This window comes from Corylus avellana, chromosome ca7 (assembly GCF_901000735.1).
Source record: "Corylus avellana chromosome ca7, CavTom2PMs-1.0".
Classification (NCBI taxonomy): domain Eukaryota; kingdom Viridiplantae; phylum Streptophyta; class Magnoliopsida; order Fagales; family Betulaceae; genus Corylus; species Corylus avellana.
Window position 1 is genome coordinate 22,951,194 of NC_081547.1, and position 24,111 is coordinate 22,975,304.

The window sequence follows — 24,111 nt, forward strand, 5'->3', positions numbered from 1 at the left end:
TACTGAAAAATAATATTTAATTAGAATAAATAGTTAAAATAGATGTTCTTATTGGAGTGTGTAGTGAAAAACTAGTAGCTAAAATAAAAAAAATAAAAAAAATTGTATTTTGAGTAGTAAAATAAAAACTTTTGCTGGAGATATTAAAAGACAGAAATGCAACTCTTAAGGAAATAAGTATAGTGTTTTTGGTAATCACTCTCATCCATTGTCTTTGCCCATATGAAAGGCAAAAAAATATATATAGCACTTACCCTTTTTGTATCCGTTAATTAGGTAATGATTAATAGATTTAAGTTGATGTAGTTTTCATCTCTCAGAAGTCTTCCTATCACAGCCAACCAAAGAATAGCTCAAGACTCAAGTTATAATTTATTTACTCATGATTGCTTATTCTATATATCTTATCTTACATTTGTTCTATGTTTATTATACATTGGTCATGATCATTGATGCAAATGCTATTTCTACAATAAAAGATTTTACCTAGATAAAAAATAAATGAATCTGGCCAAAAGGAAAAATAAATTTACACGAGATGGACGTCATAATATAAATAAACATTTCTCAAACAACAAACACAATAACAACCTTATCTTGGCAGACGATTACCAAAAGTCATAAATGACTTAGTTTACACTTAGGTTTCGTTTGAGTCTATGATTTCAAAAAGTACGATTTAAAAACACAATTAAACGTTTGAAAAAATTACAATTTGACAGTTAAAATCGTAGTTTAGCCTTTACAAAATTATGCGTTTTAAAAAATGCACCTCCTTACCAATGTTTTCAAATCGCAATTTTTGCCTGTGAAATCACGATGTCAAAGGTACTCTTAATCTATTTAATATAGGTCTCTTTTTTCAAAGAAGCGGATCTATTTCATTATTAAAATTATATTTTGTTGCATCTAATAATATATATGATGTCATATTAATTGACTGCAATGTCATTAGATACGTAAAATCTAATATAAGCTATGAAATAGATTATCTCCATTTCACAGATAAAAACAACATGCTCTGTTTGGTTCAAACCTAAGTTGTTTCTAGAAAATCATATGTAAATTTGACAAACATATTAATTAAAAGAAAAATAGAAATTCTCTTATTAATTACTATGATTGAAGAGTTAAGAATTAATAAGAAATCCAGAAAGCAAGGAGTAGTTTATGTGAAGTTGTTGAATTTAGGTTCATTGTGGAGGCACCATCACTAAGAGCTGGATCCTCCTAAACATACCATCACTTCTCAAAAGTCGACTCTTGACTAAAAGAATGTTGGCAAGAATGAGAGGGATTCACTCGACATGTGAACCTCTCTTAATACTTTTTAGTCAAATAAAAACAACAAAAACAAATAATAAATAATAAATAATAAAACATGAATTGTCCAAAAGTCCAAACCAGCACACGTGCCCACCCGGTAATCATGGTGCATAAGACAAAAGAGCACTGTCCTGATAATAAATAAATAAATAAATAAAAGGTTAGCAACATCACAACTGTAACCCAACCTTCCTTCCCTCCATTCTAGTTATGCTTTTTCCTCCCTTGTAAGACTTTGTCTGCAGACATCTTTTTATCACCATGGGACCCTCCCTCCACATTTCCTAATTTCCCCAATCACTAACCTCATTATAAAGTACCTTTTTTTTTTTTAGAAATCCCTATTGATACTCTTATTTGCTAAGGGCGTTTGGGAGTTCAATTTTAAAAATTGCGTTTTTAAAAATAGTGCTTTTGAAATCACTTTTTTTTAAAAAAAAATCGTACAAGCGTTTGATAAAACATGTTAATTTTTTTTTTTTTTTTTTTATCAATTGAGTGTTTAGATAACATTAGTATATAATTGCGGTTTCATGGCTAAATAGATAAATATTACCTCAAATATTTTTTTAAGTGAAATCGTGATTTTGGTTTAAATTCGCACTTTTTCAAATAAACACTCTCTAGTCAGCTTATAGAAATTGTGAATTTTTTCACGTTTTTAAAATTACAATTATTTGATTAATGCATCATTTTTTTTTAATGAATATTGATGAATAGTTTATTTTTACTGCAACATTATTTACTTGAATAACAGTTGTATAAGACTTTAGTAAATAGCATTACTCAAAAACTAATGATTGGTTTTTACTGTGATATTATTTCCGTTATACGATAATAATATAATAACCTACTAAATAACACTACTTATTCACTAAACTCACTATATATACATACCAGATCCTTATCTTATATCACCAGTCACTAAATATTATTAGTGGTAAACTAGAATTAACAATGGCATATGATTATCCAACTGTAAAGCAAAGCCACATTGGATACTGATATACCCAACTGAAGATCCATGCGCATTTGCTTTTCTTCTTCAATTCTCTGTGACCAAACTCTCAAACCCTGAAGACCCAGAAGCACCAAGAAACGCAACATGCCTTCAAGACCCTTAGCTCCTCAAGGGCCAAGTTTCTTCACAAAAACCAGGGTCTTGTTCTTGGCCCTCACCATCTCTGCTTCCATAATAATTTTCCTCTCAATCCTCTACTTTCTGTATCACATCTGGCAATCCCTTGTGCACAGAGCTAAAACCATTCCCTTTGACTCCAGTGCTCCTCTCAAGCTCCAGAGATACTCGTACAGAGAGCTAAAGCAAGCCACCAATGGCTTTGACACTGCCAACATCCTTGGCAAAGGCGGGTCGGGCACTGTGTTTAGAGGAATACTGAAAGATGGAAAGCTCATTGCAATCAAGCGTCTCGACACTCTTTCTCTGCAGACAGAGAGGGAGTTTCAGAATGAGCTGCAGATTCTTGGGGGCCTAAGGTCACCGTTTTTGGTTGCTCTGTTGGGTTACTGCGTGGAAAAGAATAAGAGGGTCTTGGTTTATGAGTATATACCCAATAACAGCCTGCAAGAATCGCTTTTTGGAGATGGGTGTTCGTGTTTGAGCTGGGAAAGGAGGTTTGACATAATCTTGGACGTTGCTAGAGCTCTTGAATTCTTGCATCTTGGATGTGATCCGCCAGTTATTCATGGGGATGTTAAGCCCAGCAATGTCTTGCTCGATTCGGACTACCGGGCAAGGATTTCGGATTTTGGGTTGTCGAGGATTAAGGTGGAGGGTGAATTTGGGGTGGATTTGTTTAGCCAGGACTTGGGGAAGAGTCAGGAGCTGTGGAAGAGCCAAGACCTTTCGGGGAATTTGGCTGCGGAGACTCCGGCAATCGGTACCCCGGTGGAGAGCACTCATGAGGTAGATTTTGCTCTTGCTTTACAGGCTTCTACTTCTTCAAAAAATAGTAGGATATCTTATAATGCTAAAGCTTTGAATATGAACTCTATGAATTATAATGCTAACATGGCAAGTGAGAGTGATGTTAAGAGTAGTAGTGCGAAGGGGAAGGAAGTTTCGGTCATAGACGTCGGTGGGGATGATTGGACCAATAGGTTTGTGCCTTATGATGAGGAGTTTTCCAGCATTGATCATAGTAAGGAGTTGAATTTTAATGCTTCTTCGACTGCTGATGAGGAGGTGGATACAAAACAATGGGGAAAGAATTGGTGGTGGAAGCAGGATGGGAGTGGTGAATTGTGTAGCAAGGATTATGTTATGGAATGGATAGGGAGTCAGATTTGCCCATCAACGAATCCTGACTGGGATGAAGAAAAGAAGAGTACTGCTCCTGAGCAAAATAACATGGATAATTCAACTCCCTTAGATAAATTGGAAGATGTGACTGAACCCCAATTCGAAGAAGTTGGATTTGATCAAAATCTTGATAAAGGGTATGAGAAGAAAGAGTCAAGGGGGAAAAAAAATCGTAAGAAGAAACAAAGGAAGATGCAGGAGTGGTGGAAGGAAGAGCACCTTGCTGAGATTAGCAGGAAGGGTAGTAAGCTTAAAAATCTTGAAACCAAGTGGAGAAGAGGATTCAAAATGCCACATTTTGGTCTTGGAAGACGGTTTCACTTTAGACGAAAGAACTTAGCGGAGCAAAATCAGAATGAGTGTGATGTAAATGGGGAGTTCAGTTTTAGAAGGGGATGGAAGAAAAAGAGCACTCGGTCTATTGGCAGTGACATGTGGAGTGGAGATCTTTTTAGTCGCGAGCTCAGTAGTACCACAAGTATGAGAGGGACTTTGTGCTATGTCGCACCAGAATATGGTGGATGTGGGTTCTTAATGGAGAAGGCTGATATTTACAGTCTGGGGGTTTTGATTCTTGTGATTGTTTCTGGTCGAAGGCCATTACATGTTCTTGCCTCCCCTATGAAGCTTGAGAAAGCAAATCTAATAAGCTGGTGTCGGCACTTGGCTCAAGCTGGAAATATCTTAGAACTTGTGGATGAGAGGCTAAAAGATGATTACAATAAGGACCAGGCAAGCTTGTGTATTAACCTGGCACTCACTTGCTTACAGAAATTGCCGGAGTTGCGGCCAGATATTGGGGAAATCGTTAAGATATTGAAAGGGGAGATGGATCTCCCACCACTCCAACTTGAGTTCTCTCCCTCTCCTTCTTCCAAAATATACAGCAGGGCAAGGAGAAAACAGAAGACAAATGGAGAGTAGCCTTTGGATCATAATGTTATTTTACTTCTCTTCACATTGTCATACTGAGTATAATATAAAGGAGTGAGGATTGGTAGCTGCCATCAGAGAACAGATCAGGGGAATGAAGGTGTGTGTACTGTGAGAAATATGTTGTTGTATGTACATTAGATTAATGATTTTTCTTTCTTTGCCACTTGGTGAATGCAAATATTGATGGCTCAAGTACATGTTCTGCCTGTGCTGTGTAACTTCTCGAGTGCTAATTAGGCCGCCTTTATTTAAATCGTGGCCTGCTCATCTTTAGTCTGGCTAACTCATTAAGCAAGCTTTGTATACACGGTAGCTGCTACAAGTTACTTCAAAGTTTTCTCTTCTTCGTCAAAATGCAAAAATAAAATAAAATAAATAGTTTTTTCCCCCCTTTTTTCTTTTGACTTTACCCTAGTTCTGGGGAGAAATGGTTCTCTCCATGTGAACCTTGGAAAGGGTTTTCTTCAAAATTTAGAGGTTATCTGGTGCTTTTGTTTGGTGTGAACTGAAGTGCATGGGTCATTATATTTCTCATCATTCAGAAGTTACTTCTGTTCATCTTTCCATAAGCTCCCTTTGGTGGTGGTTATAAGTTCAATGTCATTTTTACTGCTCTTAGCTACACTCTTGGAGCATCAAAAGCAGATATTTAACCAAAGGGAGCTGTGATATTTTTTTCTTTACACTCCCCACTTTGAAACAGCAACCTTCTTGTAAAGGAGAGTCCACCAGCAGATTTTTAGTCAGCCCGAATATTATCAGCACTTCAAGCTACTCACTTTATACTTTATCAATGTGGGACACAAATTTTACAATTACACTCACAACAAAAACCACAATAATTATTGGAATACAGAGGATGATTATATACCTCCCCTTTCATTTTCTCCTTTGGTGTTGCTTTTGACTGGTAGGAACATGCAGCAGAAGTCATGATTTTAGGGCAAATCTACTCACTGCTATAGTGTGCATCATCAGGCCACGAGGGACCAAGACTGGCTTGCTTGATGTATGTCATAAATTAATGTATTTTTTCATAGACAATTCAGCCACTTCATTACTGTTGTCTATTTCTTTTTCCTGAAAGAAATAAATGGTATGATTTCAAGGCAAAGGAAAGCAAATGCTTCATCAATAGGCAACATTCAGTCACCACTGAGTAGCTGAGAACAAGAGACTGACCACTTTATCTGGTGTTGAAGCCAATCAACATTCATTACATAGCATCCCCTAAACAACCCAGATTGATGTTCTCAACAATTGACAGTGGCATGAAATTATTATGCTCTCAGCGCCACAACCACCATGGGTCACCACACAACACCATGGGACTCAGCTTTAACGGCAGATACAGAAGAACGTTGAAAACAAGGGTTTCTCGGCATAAAACGCGTTATATATAATGTTGACTATGACCTTTTTACGCGCAAGGCATCTGCATTTAATGTGACTCTGAGTTCTGTAGAGACAGGAAAATGTTAACGTTGACTAACATCCACAAGATTGTTATCGCTAATGTATTGTGTCGGTATAGTGATAGCAACTTAGCAAGCCAAGCACAAGAAATAAGCTAAAGGGAGAACAAAAAGTTAAGAAAAGTCCACCAAAGATTCAGTAGAACTACATCCAATACTTTAAGTTAGAATGGGTAGAAAAGAAAACAAATTGACAGCGTATGGGTCTGTATGAATGCATACTTGGTGAAGGGTTTTTCCCTCCTTATGTAAGTTTGTTGTTCCCAGTTCCCCTTGCTAGGGTTTGGGAGTCACCTGCTTGAATATTGTTGAGGGAATAGATGATCTTGAGTACACAAACAATTCCTTTTCTCGATTATTGGGAAAGGTTTTTGGGTTGGGAAAATCTGACCTGGCGAGAGGGAGAATCGATTGAGGCACAAGTGCATCCTAATTCTAGAATAGGATTGGTCTTGAGTCTGACCAACGAGCCTCTTCCTAGCCTGTTGAACTTGGTCTATTCTGATAGGCCATCGAACCCTTTGGCAAAGGGCCTCTTGGGCGAGCGAAGAGGATTTTGTTGTGTTTGGGCTCGAGGAGCTATAGGGTAAATGGGCCTTATGGGTCTAGTGGGACAGCATACACCAGTAGCCCTTCAATTTTCTGGGCCAACCTAACTATCAGTTAACCCACAAAAATTCTAGTTAATGGGTGATTTCTCAATAGTTGGGTCTTAATGGCCCTTCGAGGCTGAGTACACGAGTAGTCCCCAATTATCTTGAGTGCCTTAACCTAAGATTCATTCAATGGGGTATTCTAGTGAAGATTTCTGCCAAGTTGCAAGTTTCTTTCTTTTTGTCTTCCTTTGATTTGAATTATTGTTAAATAATGTATTGCACCAACAGTTGCCTTGATTTTGACCGCATACTAATGACAAGCTTAATTAAAAATAGAGGTGGGCGTTTGATTTACATGACATATATCTTATAAATAATTTATCAATGTTGAAGAATCAATTGGTTACCCCCACACCAAATTTTAAATCGAGAGAACTTGCTTCCAATGAAGAAAGTTTACTGAGCTAGATGTGAATGTTCTTAGTAGACGAACTTAAAATCTAGATGATTTTTCAAGAACGAAACATATACATTCAGAAAATTGTATAGACCTAAATAGCTCAATGCGACCAAAAAATTCAGATAGAATCTAAAATTCATGTATTTCGAAAATGGGTTAAATACTTTATTTTATTAGTACATGTGGTTTGATGCAAAATCAAATACTCTTCGGTTTTAAAACGTGTCGCATATGATACTTGTTGACATCTTACAGACATAGTTGGTCATTCCGTCTAATAATTTAATAGTATGCCAAGTCAAATTCATATGCAACTAAATGTATCTCATATGCCACATTATTATTATTATTATTATTATTTAAATTTTTTTTTAAAAAAAAAAACAAAACAAAACAAAAGAAAAGAAGATAAAAGAAAAAAAATTATTGGGCCACCACCCATTTTGGCCAACCTAGGAGTGGTCAAACCACCCATGACAACCCCAAATTGCAAAATGGCAAATTTTAGGGTGGTTGAACTACCTCACACCCATTCGAAGCGGTCAAAAACACTAACTAGCCACTTGAAGGTAACTCAACTTCTTATTAGAAGTAATCGAAACCTCTTAATTTTTTTTTTAATATAATAATAATGTATAGTCGCTTATTAGTTTGACATGACATGTCGTTGAATTATTGAACAAAAACCAACTGCAATGCATTTTAAAACGGAAGGGTCTATTTGAATTTGTGTCAAATCACACGTACTAATAAAGTACTTTCAAGTTTTTCACCCTTCAGGAAAATTACACAAACGAATAATGCAGTTTCCTCTCAGCTAGACCAGGTGCCAAGCCAAAAGCAAAACCTCCGGCACTACATGATCCGCCCAAATCCAAAACAAATCACAACAAAAGATACAACCAGAACCCCGAACCCTCTCCTCTGCACAGCCACTGGGGCAGCAGAACTCGTTGGGGAATGCTCAACATCACCCACAGAAGCCGATGGGGGCGGCGGGAGAGGATGGACAAGTACAGAGACCTTCATCCCATTAAAGCACTGCCCATTGCCACAAATGAAGTAATACCTCTTCGCCTCATTCAGGGGTATGAAATCTTTGCCACTGCTCCAGTTCCCGACCGCAAATTCTGTCGTGCAGTTGTCGTACCCTGTTTGGTTTACCTCAAACACATTGTACTGGTTCTTTTGGTACCTAAATGCTGCAGCAGAAACAAATTCCAGAAGCCACACACACAACAGAAAATGGGAAAGAAATTTTATAGTGGGTTTTGAATGTTGTGTCTAGAAAACAGATCCAGAATATTAAATATAAATATATACACGAAAACAGAGAAATAGATTGATAGAGATTAGAGAGAGAGATGAGTTACAGATGAGGTCGCCAACATAAAAGGTGTGGTTGTTGGCCCAAAGGGTGTAGTTGATGCCGGCGTTCCAGCCGCGGTTGGCACCGACGATGTGATCGGTGGCAAGGATGGGAGAAAGGGTTGCGGCGGCGGAGAAGAGGAGGAGGGAAAAGAGGAGGTGGGTTGAGCTGGACATGGTTGGCTGTTGGTGGCTTTTCTTTATGGATTGATTGAGATTGAGAGCTGGTTACCCAAAATCAAAGAGAGTGGGATCGAGCTGGTTTACTTCCTTTTGACTGTTCTCGACAAACATAGACAGAGTCACAGAGGTCCAAGAAAATTTGAAATGGTGGTCCCTCTGCAGTAGTGTCACATGCATATCTGTCAATAAAAGCTTGTTGCAATTTTATAATGATTAGATTTGAATTAAAGCAGATAACCAAAAAAAAACAAAAAATGAATACAGTGCTAGTTTAATAATCATTAATAATAGCCTTAAAGTGGTCGGATGACGGATATGCACGTGGGTGAAAGTTGATTATTCATGTTTGATTCAATTGATGTCTTAAAACGGTTGGATCATACAATAACTCATACTATATAACTCAATCGGACTTGAAAAAATGTTACTCATATGCAGTGGCGGATCCAGAAATTCAGTTTACCGGGGGCGTCAATAAAATATAATGATAAATTTTTTTTTTTTTTTTTTTCTCTTTATATATTATATTTTTATTATAATATGGTAAATACAATAATAAAAAAAGAAGGAATTATATCACAATATATGTATCACAAAAAGCATATTTATCTAACTTCATAAATATATGTTAAATTAATATATCAATTACCATGTAAGCACTAGTACAAAAGTAAAGAAAAATACAAAATACAAAGGGCCTAAAATTGCATTCTACGTGATCTTAGAACAACAAAATCATCCAGTATCAAATCTGAATTAAAGCTTTTGACAATTTTCCTTTCAATTTGATGCCTTAATTATTCATGTATCTCATGTCTTAGGAACCAAATATATTTATAAAAATAAAGCAAGTTAAGCAACCAAGGAGATCTCAGATATTCATTACTCACAAAGTCAGTCAAAAGTTGAGTGTGGAGCCCAATTCAAGTTTTGTCTCTAGTGGGTATTTGTTGGCTTCAAGAGTGTGCTCACAAATAGCCTTCCCAAGTTCCCATCTCAAAAATATCTCTCCCCACTACGGCACTACTACCAATCCCTCTGTTTCTCACCACTCTCACACTGTCACACACACAATCAAAATTTCTTCCTCTGTTTCCCTTATGAGTTCTGAACCAGTGAACCACCAAAAACCAAATTACCATGTTAGACAAATGAGTTAAATCAACAAAACCCATAAACTAAAACCGAACAAAGTTCATGAAAATCTATCAAAGAAAACAAAAAAGGAAAATCCGTCAGATGGGCTATCACCGTGGGCGGTTGTGGCGTGAAAATGCCGGTGGTGCGGCTAAGCAATTCAAGGTCGATGGCGATGGGAGACGGAGTGCTGCACAGCCTGCACAGTCCACGCTTGAGCCGCAGGACAATTTGGAGTTTGGAAGAGGGGTTAGGGATTTAGCCATTTAGGGTAAGATTATTTTTTTTTTCTTTTGTTTAGTGTATTGCCGTGGACACTGGAGCGTTGAGACTAGTTTAGTTTTTTTTTTAGGGCAGTAAAAATATTTTGCAGGGGCTGAACACAGAACACTGGAGCGTTGCTGCGTTGAGACTAGTTTAGTTTTTTTTTATGGGCAGTAAAAATATTTTGCAGGGGCTGAAATTTTTTAGCAGGGGCGCATTCCAAAAACTACTTTTTTTTTTTTTTTTTTTTTTTTTTTTTTTACCGGGGGCGCCCGCCCCTGGGTCGCCCCCCTGTCTCTCCGCCACTGCTCATATGCAACTCTCAACAAACATGTATTATTATAGTCATGCTCAAGTATAATAGGCAATTAATTTGACCTGCCTGCCTTTTTTTTTTTGAATAGAAAAACCAAAAGCAAAAAAGTGAAAGTATAATAGTACGTGGAGCTCAAAAATGGAACACTACATTAAGGCTTTATCCATGTTGGAACAATTTTTGAACGTCAATTTGTTGTATGATCACGTCATTGCTTTTCTGCGAGCATGCTAATAAGCTATATCCATTAAAGAGTAAAACAATGTGAGGGTTTAGAGATTTTCAACATCAATCTTGGTTCTTCAATCAAAAAACTTAAGCAACTGTAGCAGGAGATAAGTATTTCCTCACATATTTCTATTATTAAGATTGATTATTTTTTCACTCTTACTCAGCTTCATTTCCCTTTTCATTAAACAACCCAAAATATTTTATATGTCTAATCTTGCACTTTCATGAACTGATCTAGGTTTCAATATACAAACCAACCTTCAAAGTTCCAAGCTTTCTTACTAAATATGCTTTGGGTTTTCTCAAAAACTTCAACTTTATCCACTTCCCATTGATCTAAGCCAACACACATACTTACCAAATAAAAAATCTAGCACATAGACTAACCATAAGAAATTAAGTTAGGATTAGCTTCCTTACCCCAAGCTTGAAGCTTTTTGGCTCCTTGAGCTCCAACTCCAAGCAAAGTCTCTTCTTTTTTTCAAGCCAAAGCCTGGGCATATTATTTGAGAATTGGAAGTGTGTGTAGCATTTCTCTTTCACTATTACTTCCCTCTAAAAAGAAAAAGGCACAAAGTAACTCGCCCTTCTACTTAGTCCTCCAGTAAATAGGCTATATTGAAAAGGCACTTGGGGGAGAGGGCGATTCCAATGTTCCTCCGAGGGCAAATTGGAAAAATCCTTGAATAAATTGAAAAAAAAGTAGTAACCCAGAAGACCTGAATTCTCAATGCTATGAAATAGATGATGCATTCTCTTGTCAAGAATTAGGGGAATATGACAAGTTCCACAAAATTATGGACTTACAGAATCTGTGACATATGCAGATTTTTTCAACTATAAGAGAACCAGGACACCTTCAGGACTGGCTCACCATATGGGTTGAGCATCTTGATCAATAGTAACTCAAATTTTTAGGAACTTTCAAAGAGTTCTCTTTGTGTGCTATAAACTCAGTTCTTAAACAGAGAAGCAAGTCATTCCAATATGCAGGCAGATCATAAACCCAAGACATAGAGGATTATGTTATTGAACCAATTGCCAAGTTCCCCAAAGCAAAACTCTAGAACCAGAAGCTTCTTCAGTCACTCTTTCAATATGAACAACCAGCAGCTATAGCTCTTCATAGTCTTGCTAACTTGCACAGATATCCTGCCATGCTTTTTACATCCAATTAAAGTTCCAAATTAGACTTTTCGATTGATTTCTTCCTCATTCTTGGTTGGTGGTTCTGATTTGCCCATCTCATTGTACTGCCTTTCTTATGATTCACCTTCCCATCTCTCTTGCCCCGTTGGACCCACCGTTTCCCTTTACGTGTACTTCCTTGGACTGGTTCCTTTAAGAGTTTCTTAAGCTTTGGGTCGTCCAAAAATCCGTTTGCTCTCATCTCAGCATAGAATTCCCTGGCCTTGATCATCCAGCCACATGTTGCAAGCCCTTGTACCAACACCAAGTAATGCGTGGAACTTGGCACTATTTCATACTGCTTCATTTCCATGAAAATCTTCAATGCATTCTCAGGTTGCTCTAGTTTGAAGAACTTTCCAAGAAGTATAAGAAAGGTATCCTCAATAGGACCTAAACCAACTTTCCTCATTCGGTTAAGAACCTCAAATGTTCCCTCAAAACCTGCACCCTCAAGAAATGCATGGTAGGTCTCCATGGTAGGGCTGAGATTCTCCTCCATCATGGAGGTCAATATATTTATTGCCTCCTCTGACCTTTTCGCTTCGCACAGAGGGCGTATCATTGAGTTGTAAGTTGCAGAATCCGGTTGCAAACCTAATCCTTTCATTTTGTCCAGGATATTGAGAGCTTCCTTAAAGCAATTCTCACGAGTTAGCACATATATTAAAGAATTGTAAACCGCTAGGCCTGGGACCCAACTCCTTTTTTTCATTTCATCATAGAGTCGAAGTGAGTCAAAGAGATTCCCAACCTTTGAGAAACAGGAAATCATGTGAGCATAAGAAGTTGCATCTGGTGTAATACAGCATCTTGACATTTCTCTCCAAACTCTCTTTGCTTCAAATGCATCTAGAGATATATTACACCACCCATTGAGAATAATGTTAAAGCCCTCGGTCTCCAGTGGGAATAACTTCTTCTTTGCAAACATAAATTCTTCAGCCTCTTCAATGTTTCCATTTCTACAGAGAGCATTCAGGACAGTGTGGAATGCTTCCTGATCAGGAGTCAGTCTGAATTTCTCCATGATGTGGAACGTCTGAATAACTTTGCGTGGATCATTTGCATATGCATATCTGACCATCACCCAATTTGGAACAAAGAAAGAACAATAACTTGAATTAATATTTGTGAGTATAAGGTAGGGAAAGCACAATATTTCAACAGTGCTCTCATCCAAAATATTTAATTATTATTCATCCTCAATCAAACATGAAAATAAGAACTTCAAAAAGAGAAGCTTCAACAAATTCAAGGATAATTAATTCTTGAAATTTTACATGTTTACAAAACGAAAGAGAAACAAAGAATCAAGTCATAGAACTTTGTGAGATAAAGATTTAGAATAAAAGCCCTTTTAAGTCATTCTATTCTCTTTCTTTTGTTTTTTTTTCCCTGGGCATTTTTCTTTTGTTTATTCTATTTTAAGTTTGTCTCTGACTCTGATAATAAAAGTGTTGTGATGCAGTCAATTATAATGGACTTGGACAAAATTGAAATAGAAATATAGAACAAAACTATTTCAAGGGAGACACAGGATTTGCATCTTACTAGGACCAGGGCCAAAGGCAGAGGAGATACAGGAAATGAATAAGAGAAAATTGGTTTCATAATTTTTAAAAGTTCAAAGCACCTTGTGTCGATCCACCGAAACCAGAATTTAGACAACCATATAGAATACCCTTTTTAAGCTTTAAATGGAAGAAATTTGAAGTAAATATCTGAAACCTTTAGTTTTATAACTACACTACATGCACTGTTAACTATTAGAAAGCAATATAGCTATTTCATGAACATGCTTATTTCGATCTATGACAATACATAGCCAAACCTCAAACAAAGATTGTGAAAGAAGAGCACAACCTAACCTGTCAATCATAATAAGCATTGCCTGCCGAGTATCCATTTTAGACCGGAGCATATGCATGTCCCGAATCAAACACCATGCAGTATTAAACTTTCTATGATTGCCTAAAACCCAAATCATCAAATTACACGCCTTTTCATCACTGCAGCTCCATCTCTCTCCCCATTTAAAAGCCAAAAAGGCCAGTCTCCACTCTTCCCTCGTTTCCCAAATCGCCGAGTAGACCATTTCTGTATCTGCTTCGATGCCTGAGTCGTCAAGAAAGGCCGTGGCCTCTGCCTCCGAGGGACACTGGGAGGCTCCTCTGAGCAATTCGAGGAATCGGAGAAGACCCAGGTTGTGCGGGTCATGGGTGGTTTGGAATTTGGAATAGTAGAAGTCAAATGGGTAGCGGAGGTTTCGAGGTAAGAAGGGTTGGAGGGTTGAGAACCGGCGCGCCTGTGTAGACGGTACGAAACATGTTCGATGAAATGTGTGAGAGAGGCAATGGAGTAATGGGCGTTGTGAAGAAGAAGAAGATGAAGAAGAAGGTGAGCGAGCGATAGGGCGGGGTATGAAGAGAGCTTGGAGGAGGTGCGGATGTGTTCGTTGCAGCCTCCTTGCAAGTGAGGGGAGAAGTGCCATGAGTCATCAAACGCAGAGTGCCATCCTGATGCAGAATTTGAAACGTTATGTATATATATAGCACGCAAGTAAAAAAGCAAACCAGATATCACTCAGTTTTACTGAGCATGCCGGAAATAGCCAAAGTTGTACCTAATTATAATAACTTTGTAAACAAAATAATTATAATATGATTAATATCAGGGTTATATATATATCCCACCCCTTTTCCCCTTTCTCGGTTTTTTATTCTCCTCTCTTTCTTTCTCCCGGATAAAGAGCGATAAAGATCGTCCTTATAACCCTTTCTTTAATTAGGATAAAAAAAAATTGGCTTTGCTAAAAATAATTCATTTCCTAAATGGTCAACAGTTTACTAAAAGATAAATGTTAAGAGTACCAAATCTTTTAAACATGGCTCACTATAAGGGTTAAGTTCCGTTTGTGATTTATCATGGACTTATGCAATTATTTTTTCCCTTGTAAAACATCTTGGTGTTTTATTGTTAGGTTTATCGTAGAATGTAAGATTAGAGCTATTCGAAAGGTTGAAGATGCTAAGTGATGAGCTTGTAGAGGTAGATTTATAGGCATCATTTGTGTATAAATACATTTGAGAAAGTATTGTATTATTGAAATTTATATTCTCTTGGAGGCTCTGAGTTTTTATTGATAATTGAAGATATTATTGAGGTTACTTAGTTTTTCAACTCAGATCGACATTTTTTGGCTTTTCGCTACTTTTTACTCTGATGTGTTTGTGTTTAGATAGTACCTCCAATTTATTACAAATTAATTAATGTAAAAGTACTACGAGCAACATTTCAAATTAATTAGTATAATTAATTAATTTTAGGGGCGTTGCACTCTTGAGCCATGCTCGCCACCACCATCAATCTTCCTATGTTGTCATTGAACAAATCGAATCTCACACTTTCTATCAGAATCCCTTGAAGAAACTTGCCACCACTTGTAGGAACACTACTCTTTTGCTTCATTTTTTAACACAGTCTCAAACAGCTTATCCATGCCATTGTTCATCTTTGACCTATTTTTTATGTTTGGGATCTTCGGTTTTGCGTTCACTAGTGCCTATGTGGAATGTCACAACTCGTTTGCCACCAGCATTGGCCCATCTAGGCTTCTTGCACCCGAGGTCATCGTCGTTCCCATGATTCTTCATAAGCTTTAATAGTTTAACATATCATCGCCAGACTTAGCCACAATTGCCACCCGAACGAAGCACTCTAACTCTAACACCACCATCTATGCCCTTCTCCACATTGAACACTCTTGTCGTCCGCCCTGACAGCCAAAGAGAAGAGAGAGAAAGAGCTGAGAGAGTGAGAGAAATAGATTTTTTTAAAAAAAAGAAAAGAAATTAGGGAGGACATTAAAAAATGATTAGTAGTTTAGGGAAGTTAAATTAAGTTTACCCATATATTAATAAAAAGGAAAACCATATTTTATTAGTATCTCTTGATAACAATAGAATCCCAAGTGAACAAGTGAGAAAAAAGATGGGCCCAATTCCAAAGCTCAATATATTGGAAGGTTTGGCTTAAAGACCAGAAATGGCTGCCAAAGATAGGTGGTTGATATTTGATAACAATGTTAATGGGGAGGGAAGCTTCGCAGGCAGACCTTGTCAGAGTGGAAGCAGGGGGTTACCAACGTTGTTGGCATGTTGCTACTACTAAGCTAGTTTTACACATTGTCCATGCGTACTAGATTTGGTAGAGAAGGACCACTCAAATTGGGTCAACAAAAGTTTCTAGCACTCTTTTTTATTTTGGGCAACTCACCAAATGTTTCAACATTTTGCTAAGTCCATTTTAGTCTATTTTAACATTTTGACTAGCCAGCTAGCCGGACGAGAATGCTCTTAAAGAATCCCGAGCTTCCATGGTAAAAGAAATTGACACCTTTAATGGGTACAGAGACTGCTATAAAATTTACTTCATATAGTTTACTTGTCCTTGTATAGGATCATATATAGTATCAACACCAATACCAATACGCATTCGATAAAAGGTAAAATAATATATAATTATTATATATTCTACGAATTCCTTACAATTGAGTCTAAATTAAAACAAAAGAATCGCAATAAAATAGAGCGAGTCTTTATCTATTTGAATTTCACCTAAAGTAGACAAAAGGTAAAACAACAATAAAGATTTTTTTTCCTCTGTACTTCCTGGTTGTGGTTTCCTCATGAATTTATAGTGGCATTAGCCTTCTGTACTTGAAGAACCACACAAATGCGAAAAATACGACTGCCAAGGTGACTCCTGTGATTATAAGGACCCACTTGAAGGCATCAGGGTAATCGAATAACGGTATTTCAAAATTCATGCCAAAGATCCCTGCTACCACCCCAAAGATTGCTACAACAAATGTTGCTGTTGTGAGTAGCAGCTCAAATTGGATCAGCTGGTTCCGAACATTATCCTGCAACCATAAATTTCACATCAGATTCCAATATTCAATGCTTTGTGTTTTATTATTATTATTTTTTTTTTTTATGAATTAAAGGATGTCATTGGGCTTCAAGACTTTGGCAACGACTTCCATCATAAATTTGCAAGGTCCAGCGCAAACTTGTGTTTTCTTCTGTGCATCATTATTGAAAAGTGCAACCCTAGTTGAGGTGAAGATGAATGTCATCAGGGTATTTCGTGATGTTCGGTCTATTTAGATTGACTCGTTAGATTTTAGAACACACTTCTTCATCAAGAAAGGGAACAAAAAATTAATTAAAAAGAAAAACATACCAGCTGAATGTTGATGAAATCTTCTGTGTCATCAATGTACTCCTTCAACTGAAACAAGGTAAGAAAATGATTTTACGTCACTTCATCCTATTCAAGGAAAGATGAGAAAAATTATTGAAACATAATGCATGCTACAAATACCGATGTCAACTTGTTTAGGGTGCTATCAATGACAACAAAATATGCTTCCAACAACATCTCAAGCTCTTCAATACTTTCTGTGGCACTTTCAGAACTCCTCATGCTGTCATGTCGGCTCCTTGCAATGCTCAAGCTTTTCTCAAGTCTCCGGGTTTCAGGGGGTGAAGAAACAGGAGAGACAGGAGCAGAAACAGATGCACCATCAGTTGATCTGTATGCTACCAAAGACTGATCACCATAAATTGATGTTTCCATCCTCCTTTTCTTCTCCGTAAGATACATTTCAGCCATATCTCCATCATCATCCATGAGCTGCTCTATTTCATCCCTAACCTAATAGATGCAACTCAAAAAGGAGAGCAAAGGAAGGGGGCAAAAATATGAAAAAGATGACTACCATTTGCTTGCATAATGTAGGAAGCGATTAACACAAGAAAGATTAGGGCTGTCAATAGGTATAGGTATGATCAGGATCTGAAACCAACCTGATCAAGATTGATTAGCATCAAAGCAAACTTGCTATACAAGTTCAAATTTTGGTAATTCTTAAGATTTGATTATAATCAGATTGAATTTGAACTAGGATAGATTTTTTTTTTTTTTTTTTTTTTTTTTGTAATTTACTAGGATAGATTTGATCCTGTCATGATCTGAATCTGATTAAAATATCAACTATAACAAACCATATTTGATATGTAATTTTGCTAACAAATCAGTTGTATTTAACAAAAGAGTAATGCTTAATACTATATTTTTATCCTACAATTGTCCAACAATGTTATCAAAATAACCAATTGTCCAATAATGTTGGGTTAGTTGGGAGTACCACATTAGTCTTATTGGGTGAATGTTGGATAGAATGATAGTATTTAGTATTTATCTTAACAAAAAAAAAAAAAAAAAAGGTAATATTACATATAAATATTGTTGAAAGTCATGCTCGTACAAAAAAGTATTCAGACAAATTTTACATAGATATTGTTTTTTTTTTTTTTTTGGGATAGGTAACATAGATATTGTTTTACTGGGATATTGCCAGATCTGTACCTAACCCATTGACAGCCCTACTGAATATACAGTACCTTCTGAACTCTCCGAGTCAATGCGACAAGCCTGCTTTTCAACCGACGCACGCGCTCCAAATTAAGTGTACTGATCTTTGATGTCAGTTCATCTAGTAATGGATACGCTTCAATTTCCAATTCTGCTGCCTTTGGAAAATTCCAAATATTAAATGTGTTACTAATTTGCTCAAATAATCAAATGTTAAACCAGTGACAACCATGATGAAACAAACTACAAGACCTTCCTGTTAACAAAGAGCACAAGCAGCCCCAGAAGATAAATGGATAAGATTCTTCATGCAAGTGCATTATCTCTGTTTTACCCTTAATTAAGCTTTTGTTTGTGTGTCCGTGTGTGCATGAGAGAGAGAGAGAGAGAGAGAGAGAGGTATAACTTTAATCACCTAATGAGCCATCAGGTTTTCAACCCATGTTTCTTTTCCTTTTTCCCCGACAGACCAAAACACCTGTGGATATAAGGTTGCCTTTGATAGAACTACTTGTCCTTCTAACAGTCAGAATAAGATGTCAAAAATTCCTTCCAAAGAAGTAGGAGAAAGCCGGGTTTCAAAGTCTAATTTTTTCAGACCCAACTCTTATTTGCATAAGATATGGTAGCTCTCAACTCCCATAGGCTTCACAAAATAAATCCTATAAGAACTCCATATCTCCTACCAACAGTCCAGCTGTCTCATAATGAGATCACCAATGCTTTGTTTCCATTCACACTAAAAGGTCCAGGTCCATACTCGGTATGTGGGCAGAATTTTGTTTCCAAACATCACCCCATATGTGGGTAAAATTTAAGAAAGGAATAACCACCAATCTCAGCACATTTATCCAGAAACCCCTTTTTTAATTCTCACGCCTATATGGCAATGCTTCAAAACAAAATCAGGGGTAAAAGAGAAAAGATACTGGTTTATATCTTAAATTTTATCCGCTGATTTATGAACAATTCCTCAAGTAATAAACCCTAGCAACAATATGCCATATTTCAGCTCAGGTTTTTAGTACTATGACTGTAAAAGGATCAGAGGCCTATCTATTATAACTAATTCCTGCAGAACTCATCATCCATAACTTTGTAGATCTTCACATAAAGGTTCACTGAAAACTTCTGGGCCAGTGTAAATATTCAAGTCAGAACATCCCCAAAATTTGACATCCAGTAATTGCATAATCACGCAAATGGCACATCAAATATTCACCTCTTCAATATTCAACCCCCTTACAGCTAAATTATCTGACATCTTCGCTCGTGGCTTCAGCAAGATACTAGTTCCTCCCCAAATTTAATTCATAAAAAAACCACTAGTAATTCATACTAATTGGTATTCTACAGTATCTAAAACCTCATGTGTGTTCACTTTTGCGATACAACTCACCAAGAAACCCTTGTGTATTCTAACAAAGAACAGAAACCATTAAAACATTCTCAAAGGATCTCCAAGCACTTAGAAAGGCAAAGCACCAAGGTGGTAATGCCCAGCATCATTTAAGGCTAGCCAACATTAGTAAGAAAATAACTTTTTGCACCCTAGGCAAGTATCATCCGTCAGACTATCACCAAGATGAGTACCCTCAAGATTGCAGAAGTTCTAATGGATGAATCGGTTTAAAGAGTACTCCATGTATCAGTAAAAATCCTTCATGTACAACTGCCCCTGGTATTACTGAAAACCAAGGTTCATCTTTCTTTAACAAACATGATTGTCTCACCAAAATATTGATTGATATTATAGTTGTAGTCAAGTGTGAAAGGCTTGAGGCATAAAGAAGAAACATCGACACATGGATAAGAGCCCCCGGCTGTTGAATGTGGATAAAGTGGTTTATAAGCATGAAAAGCTCTTTCTGAGCATTTCTGACAGTTTGGCTGCAATTGATGGAGAGCTCTTAAAATCGCCGAAAAGCTTTAAAAGTGCATTCCACAAAAGCATTAGACCTGTTCATGGGCCAGCAGTCCACCCAGCCCACACAACCCTGCACTCATTTAAGCAGGCTTTGGCTCAATTTTACACCCAGCTGCCGGCCTGGGTATAAAAGTTAGGCCAAATTAATTTTTCTGGCCACGCTTGGGCTAGATACCTAAACCACAGCTTGGCCAGGCCTGACAACAAGCCTTTATCCTTTGAGATATGAACAACTTTATTGACAAAAATGAAATCTATAATGACATATATTGTATTTGATTTGCTCAAGTGTTTGTATAAACATAAGGAAAAGCAAAATATAAAATTTACTAACGAGGGACTTGGATTCCTCAAGAGTCTTTCATCTCCAAGGAGTGTAGGAGAGGCGTATTCCGCCACTATGTATCCCACATCAACCACAGGTGTCAAGAGAGGAGCCATTCCCCTATTCAAAGCCAATTTCCCTCACTAATCTTCAGCTAAACAAGTAAGCCTAGATTGAAGTTGGCCCATCACCTTTTAAAGCCTGTTTGAGATTGCGTTTGAGAGGCTTAAAAGTACTTTTAACACTCAAAAAGCCCATTTGAAGAAAAAAGTACTCGTTTGGTAAAAAAAAACTAAAAGCACTTTTAAGGGTCCAAAAAGCCTAAAAATGGTTGAAACGCACTTTTGACAAAAGCTTAAAATTTTAACTTAAAAGCTCTATTTCTCAAACGCAATCCCAAATAGGTTCTTAGTCTAAAAACAATTAACATTTTGGGTTTAGTTTAAGTTGGGGATGGAAATTTTTGGGCTTGTGGACAAGCTCCAGCTTTCTTTTTCTATGGGCTGGGCTTGGGCTTGGAAAGCAGGCTCAACCTTCGGGCCACACAAGGGTGGGCTCAGGCTTCTATAGTTCATTTTAATAGTTGATTGAAGCTTGAACCATTGTAACACCCTGGGTTGGGGGTGTATTATGAAGAAAATATTTTCCTTAAGTTCTATTTATGAAGAAATTAATGTTGAGTTTCTCTTTTAACATAGAAGTCACTGTTTTCAAACATAGTTTTTCGAAGAATAGTTTAAAAATATTCTTTCTTATGTTGTATTAAGTGTTTTGAAGGAAAAGGTTTTAAAGAAAAGATTTTTGACCAACCGGTTTCAAATTGGTTGGGAGTAATACTTACTACTGAGCATTTTCACTCATTAGTTTTCTTTTCTTATTTCCAGGTCAGGTTGAGACACAATAGGAGGCCGGATGCAACTTAGATGGGGGATTTCATTTCATTTCATGATTTACGATTAACATATTTTCAATACATGTCCAATAGTATAAGAAAGAATTTCGTGTACAGACTTTGCCCTTTTCTTTCAATAAAATTATTATTATTCATAAAAAAAGGGCATAAGAAAGAAAAATTTCAGACACTTTTATGCCATGTTTAGACCTTTATGTTTCCGCGTTTATGTTTAATAAAGTCTTTTAAACTCATGTATTTATTTTGTTCATAAATGCTCTTCTGTTCCTATTTATCTGAGGCTTCTAGATTGACAAACCTAACCTAGCTGCTGGGGGTGTTACACCCAGCCCATGAAAAGGTCTATAAAGGATACATGAATTGGCTAAATATTTTCGAGAAAATAAATCTTTTACTCACAGTAGTAAGCACTCAGCTTGGCCAAAAGTGTAAACACATAATTCAAACAAATGCGATAAGAAAGAGGGAGAGAGCAAAGACAGACAAGGAGTAAATTGTACAATCTAGTCTTGCTAGTGTACGCACCTGAGAGTCAAGAAATGTACAAGCAGATTCCAGGGCAACTTCAAGAGCCCTAAACTCGAAAGGCAAATAGTCTGGTGATGGGCTCCCAAACGCATTGTCAAAATTTCTACTTCCCCTCCTTCGGTACAAGTCAGCAGCATCTGTCTGCCAGACCTCACTCACACCACTTGTCGTCAACCGCCGTTGTAGCTCCACCACATATTGCAATACATAACTATCTAGGGAATTTAAGAGCAGAACCTCATCTGCTGTGATAATACATCGAATCTGCTCCAAATTTACAACAATAGCCTTCTCCCTACCGAGGATTGTTGAGGGGTAAACAAATAGGGGATCAAGCAGGCGTAGATCACGGGCAGGAAGATCACAACGCCTCATCATAGTGAATTTGTCAACCTCCATGACTTGGGAATCCCCAGATGCATCAACACGAATCCAAGATCGAAGGCCTTGGCCACGTTTCTTCAGCCCCAAAACATCCATACCCTGGAAAGGTGGCCGCCCAGAGGTTGAAGATCGATAAGCTGTATCTCTAAGGTTTACAGCTGACTGAGGTTTTGGAGGAAGCAGGCGCTCTTTAAGATCCGCCATTAACAATGAGCTTCGACTGCAGCAACTCGCAAAACAGCTGACAAAATAGATGCACCAATTATTTACTAGTATGGTTAACGTTACAATTTGAGAAAAAAAGATTAAAAATCCTACCAACATGATACTCTCACTTATCTCAAGTAAGCCTTACCCACATTAGATATTGATGCACTCATTCACTAAAAGCATTTGTTTTGAGGTTTTCATATAGTTAACATATTTGATCATGCAATGGATTATCTAACTTAATACGTTGAAAGATTTTATCCGGGTAGTCAATACTCAATAACTTCAAAAGCTAAAGCCTATTCCCAGAACTTGGAATAGCAAATACGGCACCAGTGAGCATTGTCAAACAAATCTAAACACAGCACTCCTACATCCATAAAAGAGAGGAGAAATATATCAAACTGGGCGAAGACCATCTCATTGAACTTTGAATAGCAAATTCAAATACAAACTTCCCAAAAAAACAACGACAGCAAAAATAAGATAAAAATGACCAGAGCAAAACGCAGGCAAATGAATCCTTCCATTCCCAAGCACAAGACAAAGATTTTGTTAATTCCCATTTTGATAGCTTGTTTGATCGTGAAATGTTCAAAATTTGAGACCCATAGAGCCAAAAAAACACAAAAATTCACATTCAAGCATAATAAGCATAATACCAAAATAAAAATAAAAATCAAGAATCATACGCAACGTCTGATTCATAATCTACACCTACCTGTCCGTGTGCCAAATAATAAAATCCTGCAACGAAGAATTAAGGGGTTCTTCCAGGGCGGAGGGCGTGGCGTCTCAGCTGAATCAACGCCTTCGTTCGTACCGATTGGCTTCGCACAAATCTGAAGCTAGCCCTAGACCAGGCTAAGAATTCGTAGAGATTTTGTGGAGGAAGCAAGAGAATCTGGGACTAAACGAATATATGTGTCATCATTTGTGACTATCTTTCTGTATTTATGTGCAACTACAGCAAGCAACAGGTTTCTTCTGCCACTTCAATTACGGGTGCTTGTGCTTCGCTTCTTTCTTTCGGGATATGATAAACAATTAAAAATAATACTTTACATCATTTGAGATCATTTATTTATCAACATAAATGATATTTATCTGGTAACCGATCTGTTAGTGAGTATCAATCATTGAATTTTTTATTTTTTTTACAAGTTTTTGTTGATTTAAATGTTAATTTTTACTGCTACATCGTCATAGTTATATGACAATCGTATAAGAATTTACTAAATAGCATTACTTTTTTCATTCTACTCATTCTTGCAGGTAATGTTATTTAGGGTGTGTTTAAGATTGTGATTTCACAACAATAATCTACGTTTTTAAAAAATATCATAATACCAAATGGTATTACGATTTAAAAAGCACTTAATCTAAAATAAAAAATAAAAAAAAAAAGATTATTTGCAATTTTTATAAGTAGATTAGGGGTGTTTATTTAAAAAATTACAAATTTAACAAATATTTGATAAAAAAAAAAAAACCATTTTAACATGTTTTACTAAATACTTTACAATTTCAAATACAATTTTTACAATTGTATTTATTAAAATTCCAATTTCAAATAG

At 36.8% G+C, this 24,111-nt stretch overlaps 4 protein-coding genes across 5 annotated transcripts; 1 reads left to right on the forward strand and 3 right to left on the reverse strand.

Moving 5' to 3' along the window:
* Positions 1-2,341: 2,341 nt before the first annotated feature.
* Positions 2,342-4,918, forward strand: LOC132188707 (putative receptor-like protein kinase At1g80870). Its single transcript, XM_059603236.1, has one exon. It carries the CDS (start codon positions 2,432-2,434, stop codon positions 4,571-4,573), a length of 2,142 nt encoding a protein of 713 aa, XP_059459219.1. The 5' UTR covers positions 2,342-2,431; the 3' UTR covers positions 4,574-4,918.
* Positions 4,919-7,834: 2,916 nt separating this feature from the next.
* On the reverse strand, positions 7,835-11,130 carry LOC132188212 (early nodulin-like protein 19). The gene is made up of 3 exons (XM_059602620.1): positions 11,036-11,130; positions 8,490-8,823; positions 7,835-8,318 (listed from the first exon to the last, which is right to left on the reverse strand). The coding sequence occupies exons 2-3, from the start codon at positions 8,659-8,661 to the stop codon at positions 7,972-7,974; spliced, it is 519 nt and encodes a 172-aa protein (XP_059458603.1). The 5' UTR covers positions 8,662-8,823; positions 11,036-11,130; the 3' UTR covers positions 7,835-7,971.
* An 85-nt stretch (positions 11,131-11,215) lies between these two features.
* LOC132188210 (pentatricopeptide repeat-containing protein At1g80880, mitochondrial) lies at positions 11,216-14,404 on the reverse strand. The gene is made up of 2 exons (XM_059602619.1): positions 13,675-14,404; positions 11,216-12,882 (listed from the first exon to the last, which is right to left on the reverse strand). The coding sequence occupies exons 1-2, from the start codon at positions 14,295-14,297 to the stop codon at positions 11,790-11,792; spliced, it is 1,716 nt and encodes a 571-aa protein (XP_059458602.1). The 5' UTR covers positions 14,298-14,404; the 3' UTR covers positions 11,216-11,789.
* A 1,900-nt stretch (positions 14,405-16,304) lies between these two features.
* On the reverse strand, positions 16,305-23,558 carry LOC132186801 (magnesium transporter MRS2-1). 2 transcript variants are annotated; one of them, XM_059600865.1, is made up of 6 exons: positions 23,256-23,554; positions 21,938-22,565; positions 18,277-18,405; positions 17,195-17,527; positions 17,054-17,101; positions 16,305-16,730 (listed from the first exon to the last, which is right to left on the reverse strand). In XM_059600865.1, exons 2-6 carry the CDS (start codon positions 22,526-22,528, stop codon positions 16,500-16,502), a joined length of 1,332 nt encoding a protein of 443 aa, XP_059456848.1. In that variant the 5' UTR covers positions 22,529-22,565; positions 23,256-23,554; the 3' UTR covers positions 16,305-16,499. The 2 variants fall into 2 exon arrangements, with proteins under 2 accessions (XP_059456848.1, XP_059456849.1); XM_059600866.1 differs by lacking the exon at positions 16,305-16,730 and adding an exon at positions 16,737-16,920 and having other exon boundaries at positions 23,256-23,558.
* Positions 23,559-24,111: the final 553 nt, after the last annotated feature.

Excerpts from the sequence above, each read along its gene's own strand:
- LOC132188707 (XM_059603236.1), top strand. The coding sequence starts at position 2,432 with ATGCCTTCAAGACCCTTAGCTCCTCAAGGGCCAAGTTTCTTCACAAAA.
- LOC132188212 (XM_059602620.1), bottom strand. The coding sequence starts at position 8,661 with ATGTCCAGCTCAACCCACCTCCTCTTTTCCCTCCTCCTCTTCTCCGCC. Across the intron at positions 8,319-8,489 it reads TTATGTTGGCGACCTCATCT|CATTTAGGTACCAAAAGAAC; the intron begins GTAACTCATCTC and ends TTTCTGCTGCAG.
- LOC132188210 (XM_059602619.1), bottom strand. The coding sequence starts at position 14,297 with ATGGCACTTCTCCCCTCACTTGCAAGGAGGCTGCAACGAACACATCCG. Across the intron at positions 12,883-13,674 it reads ATGCTTATTATGATTGACAG|ATATGCATATGCAAATGATC; the intron begins GTTAGGTTGTGC and ends GGTGATGGTCAG.
- LOC132186801 (XM_059600865.1), bottom strand. The coding sequence starts at position 22,528 with ATGGCGGATCTTAAAGAGCGCCTGCTTCCTCCAAAACCTCAGTCAGCT. Across the intron at positions 18,406-21,937 it reads GTACATTTCTTGACTCTCAG|GCAGCAGAATTGGAAATTGA; the intron begins GTGCGTACACTA and ends AATTTTCCAAAG. Across the intron at positions 17,102-17,194 it reads CCCTAAACAAGTTGACATCG|TTGAAGGAGTACATTGATGA; the intron begins GTATTTGTAGCA and ends ACCTTGTTTCAG.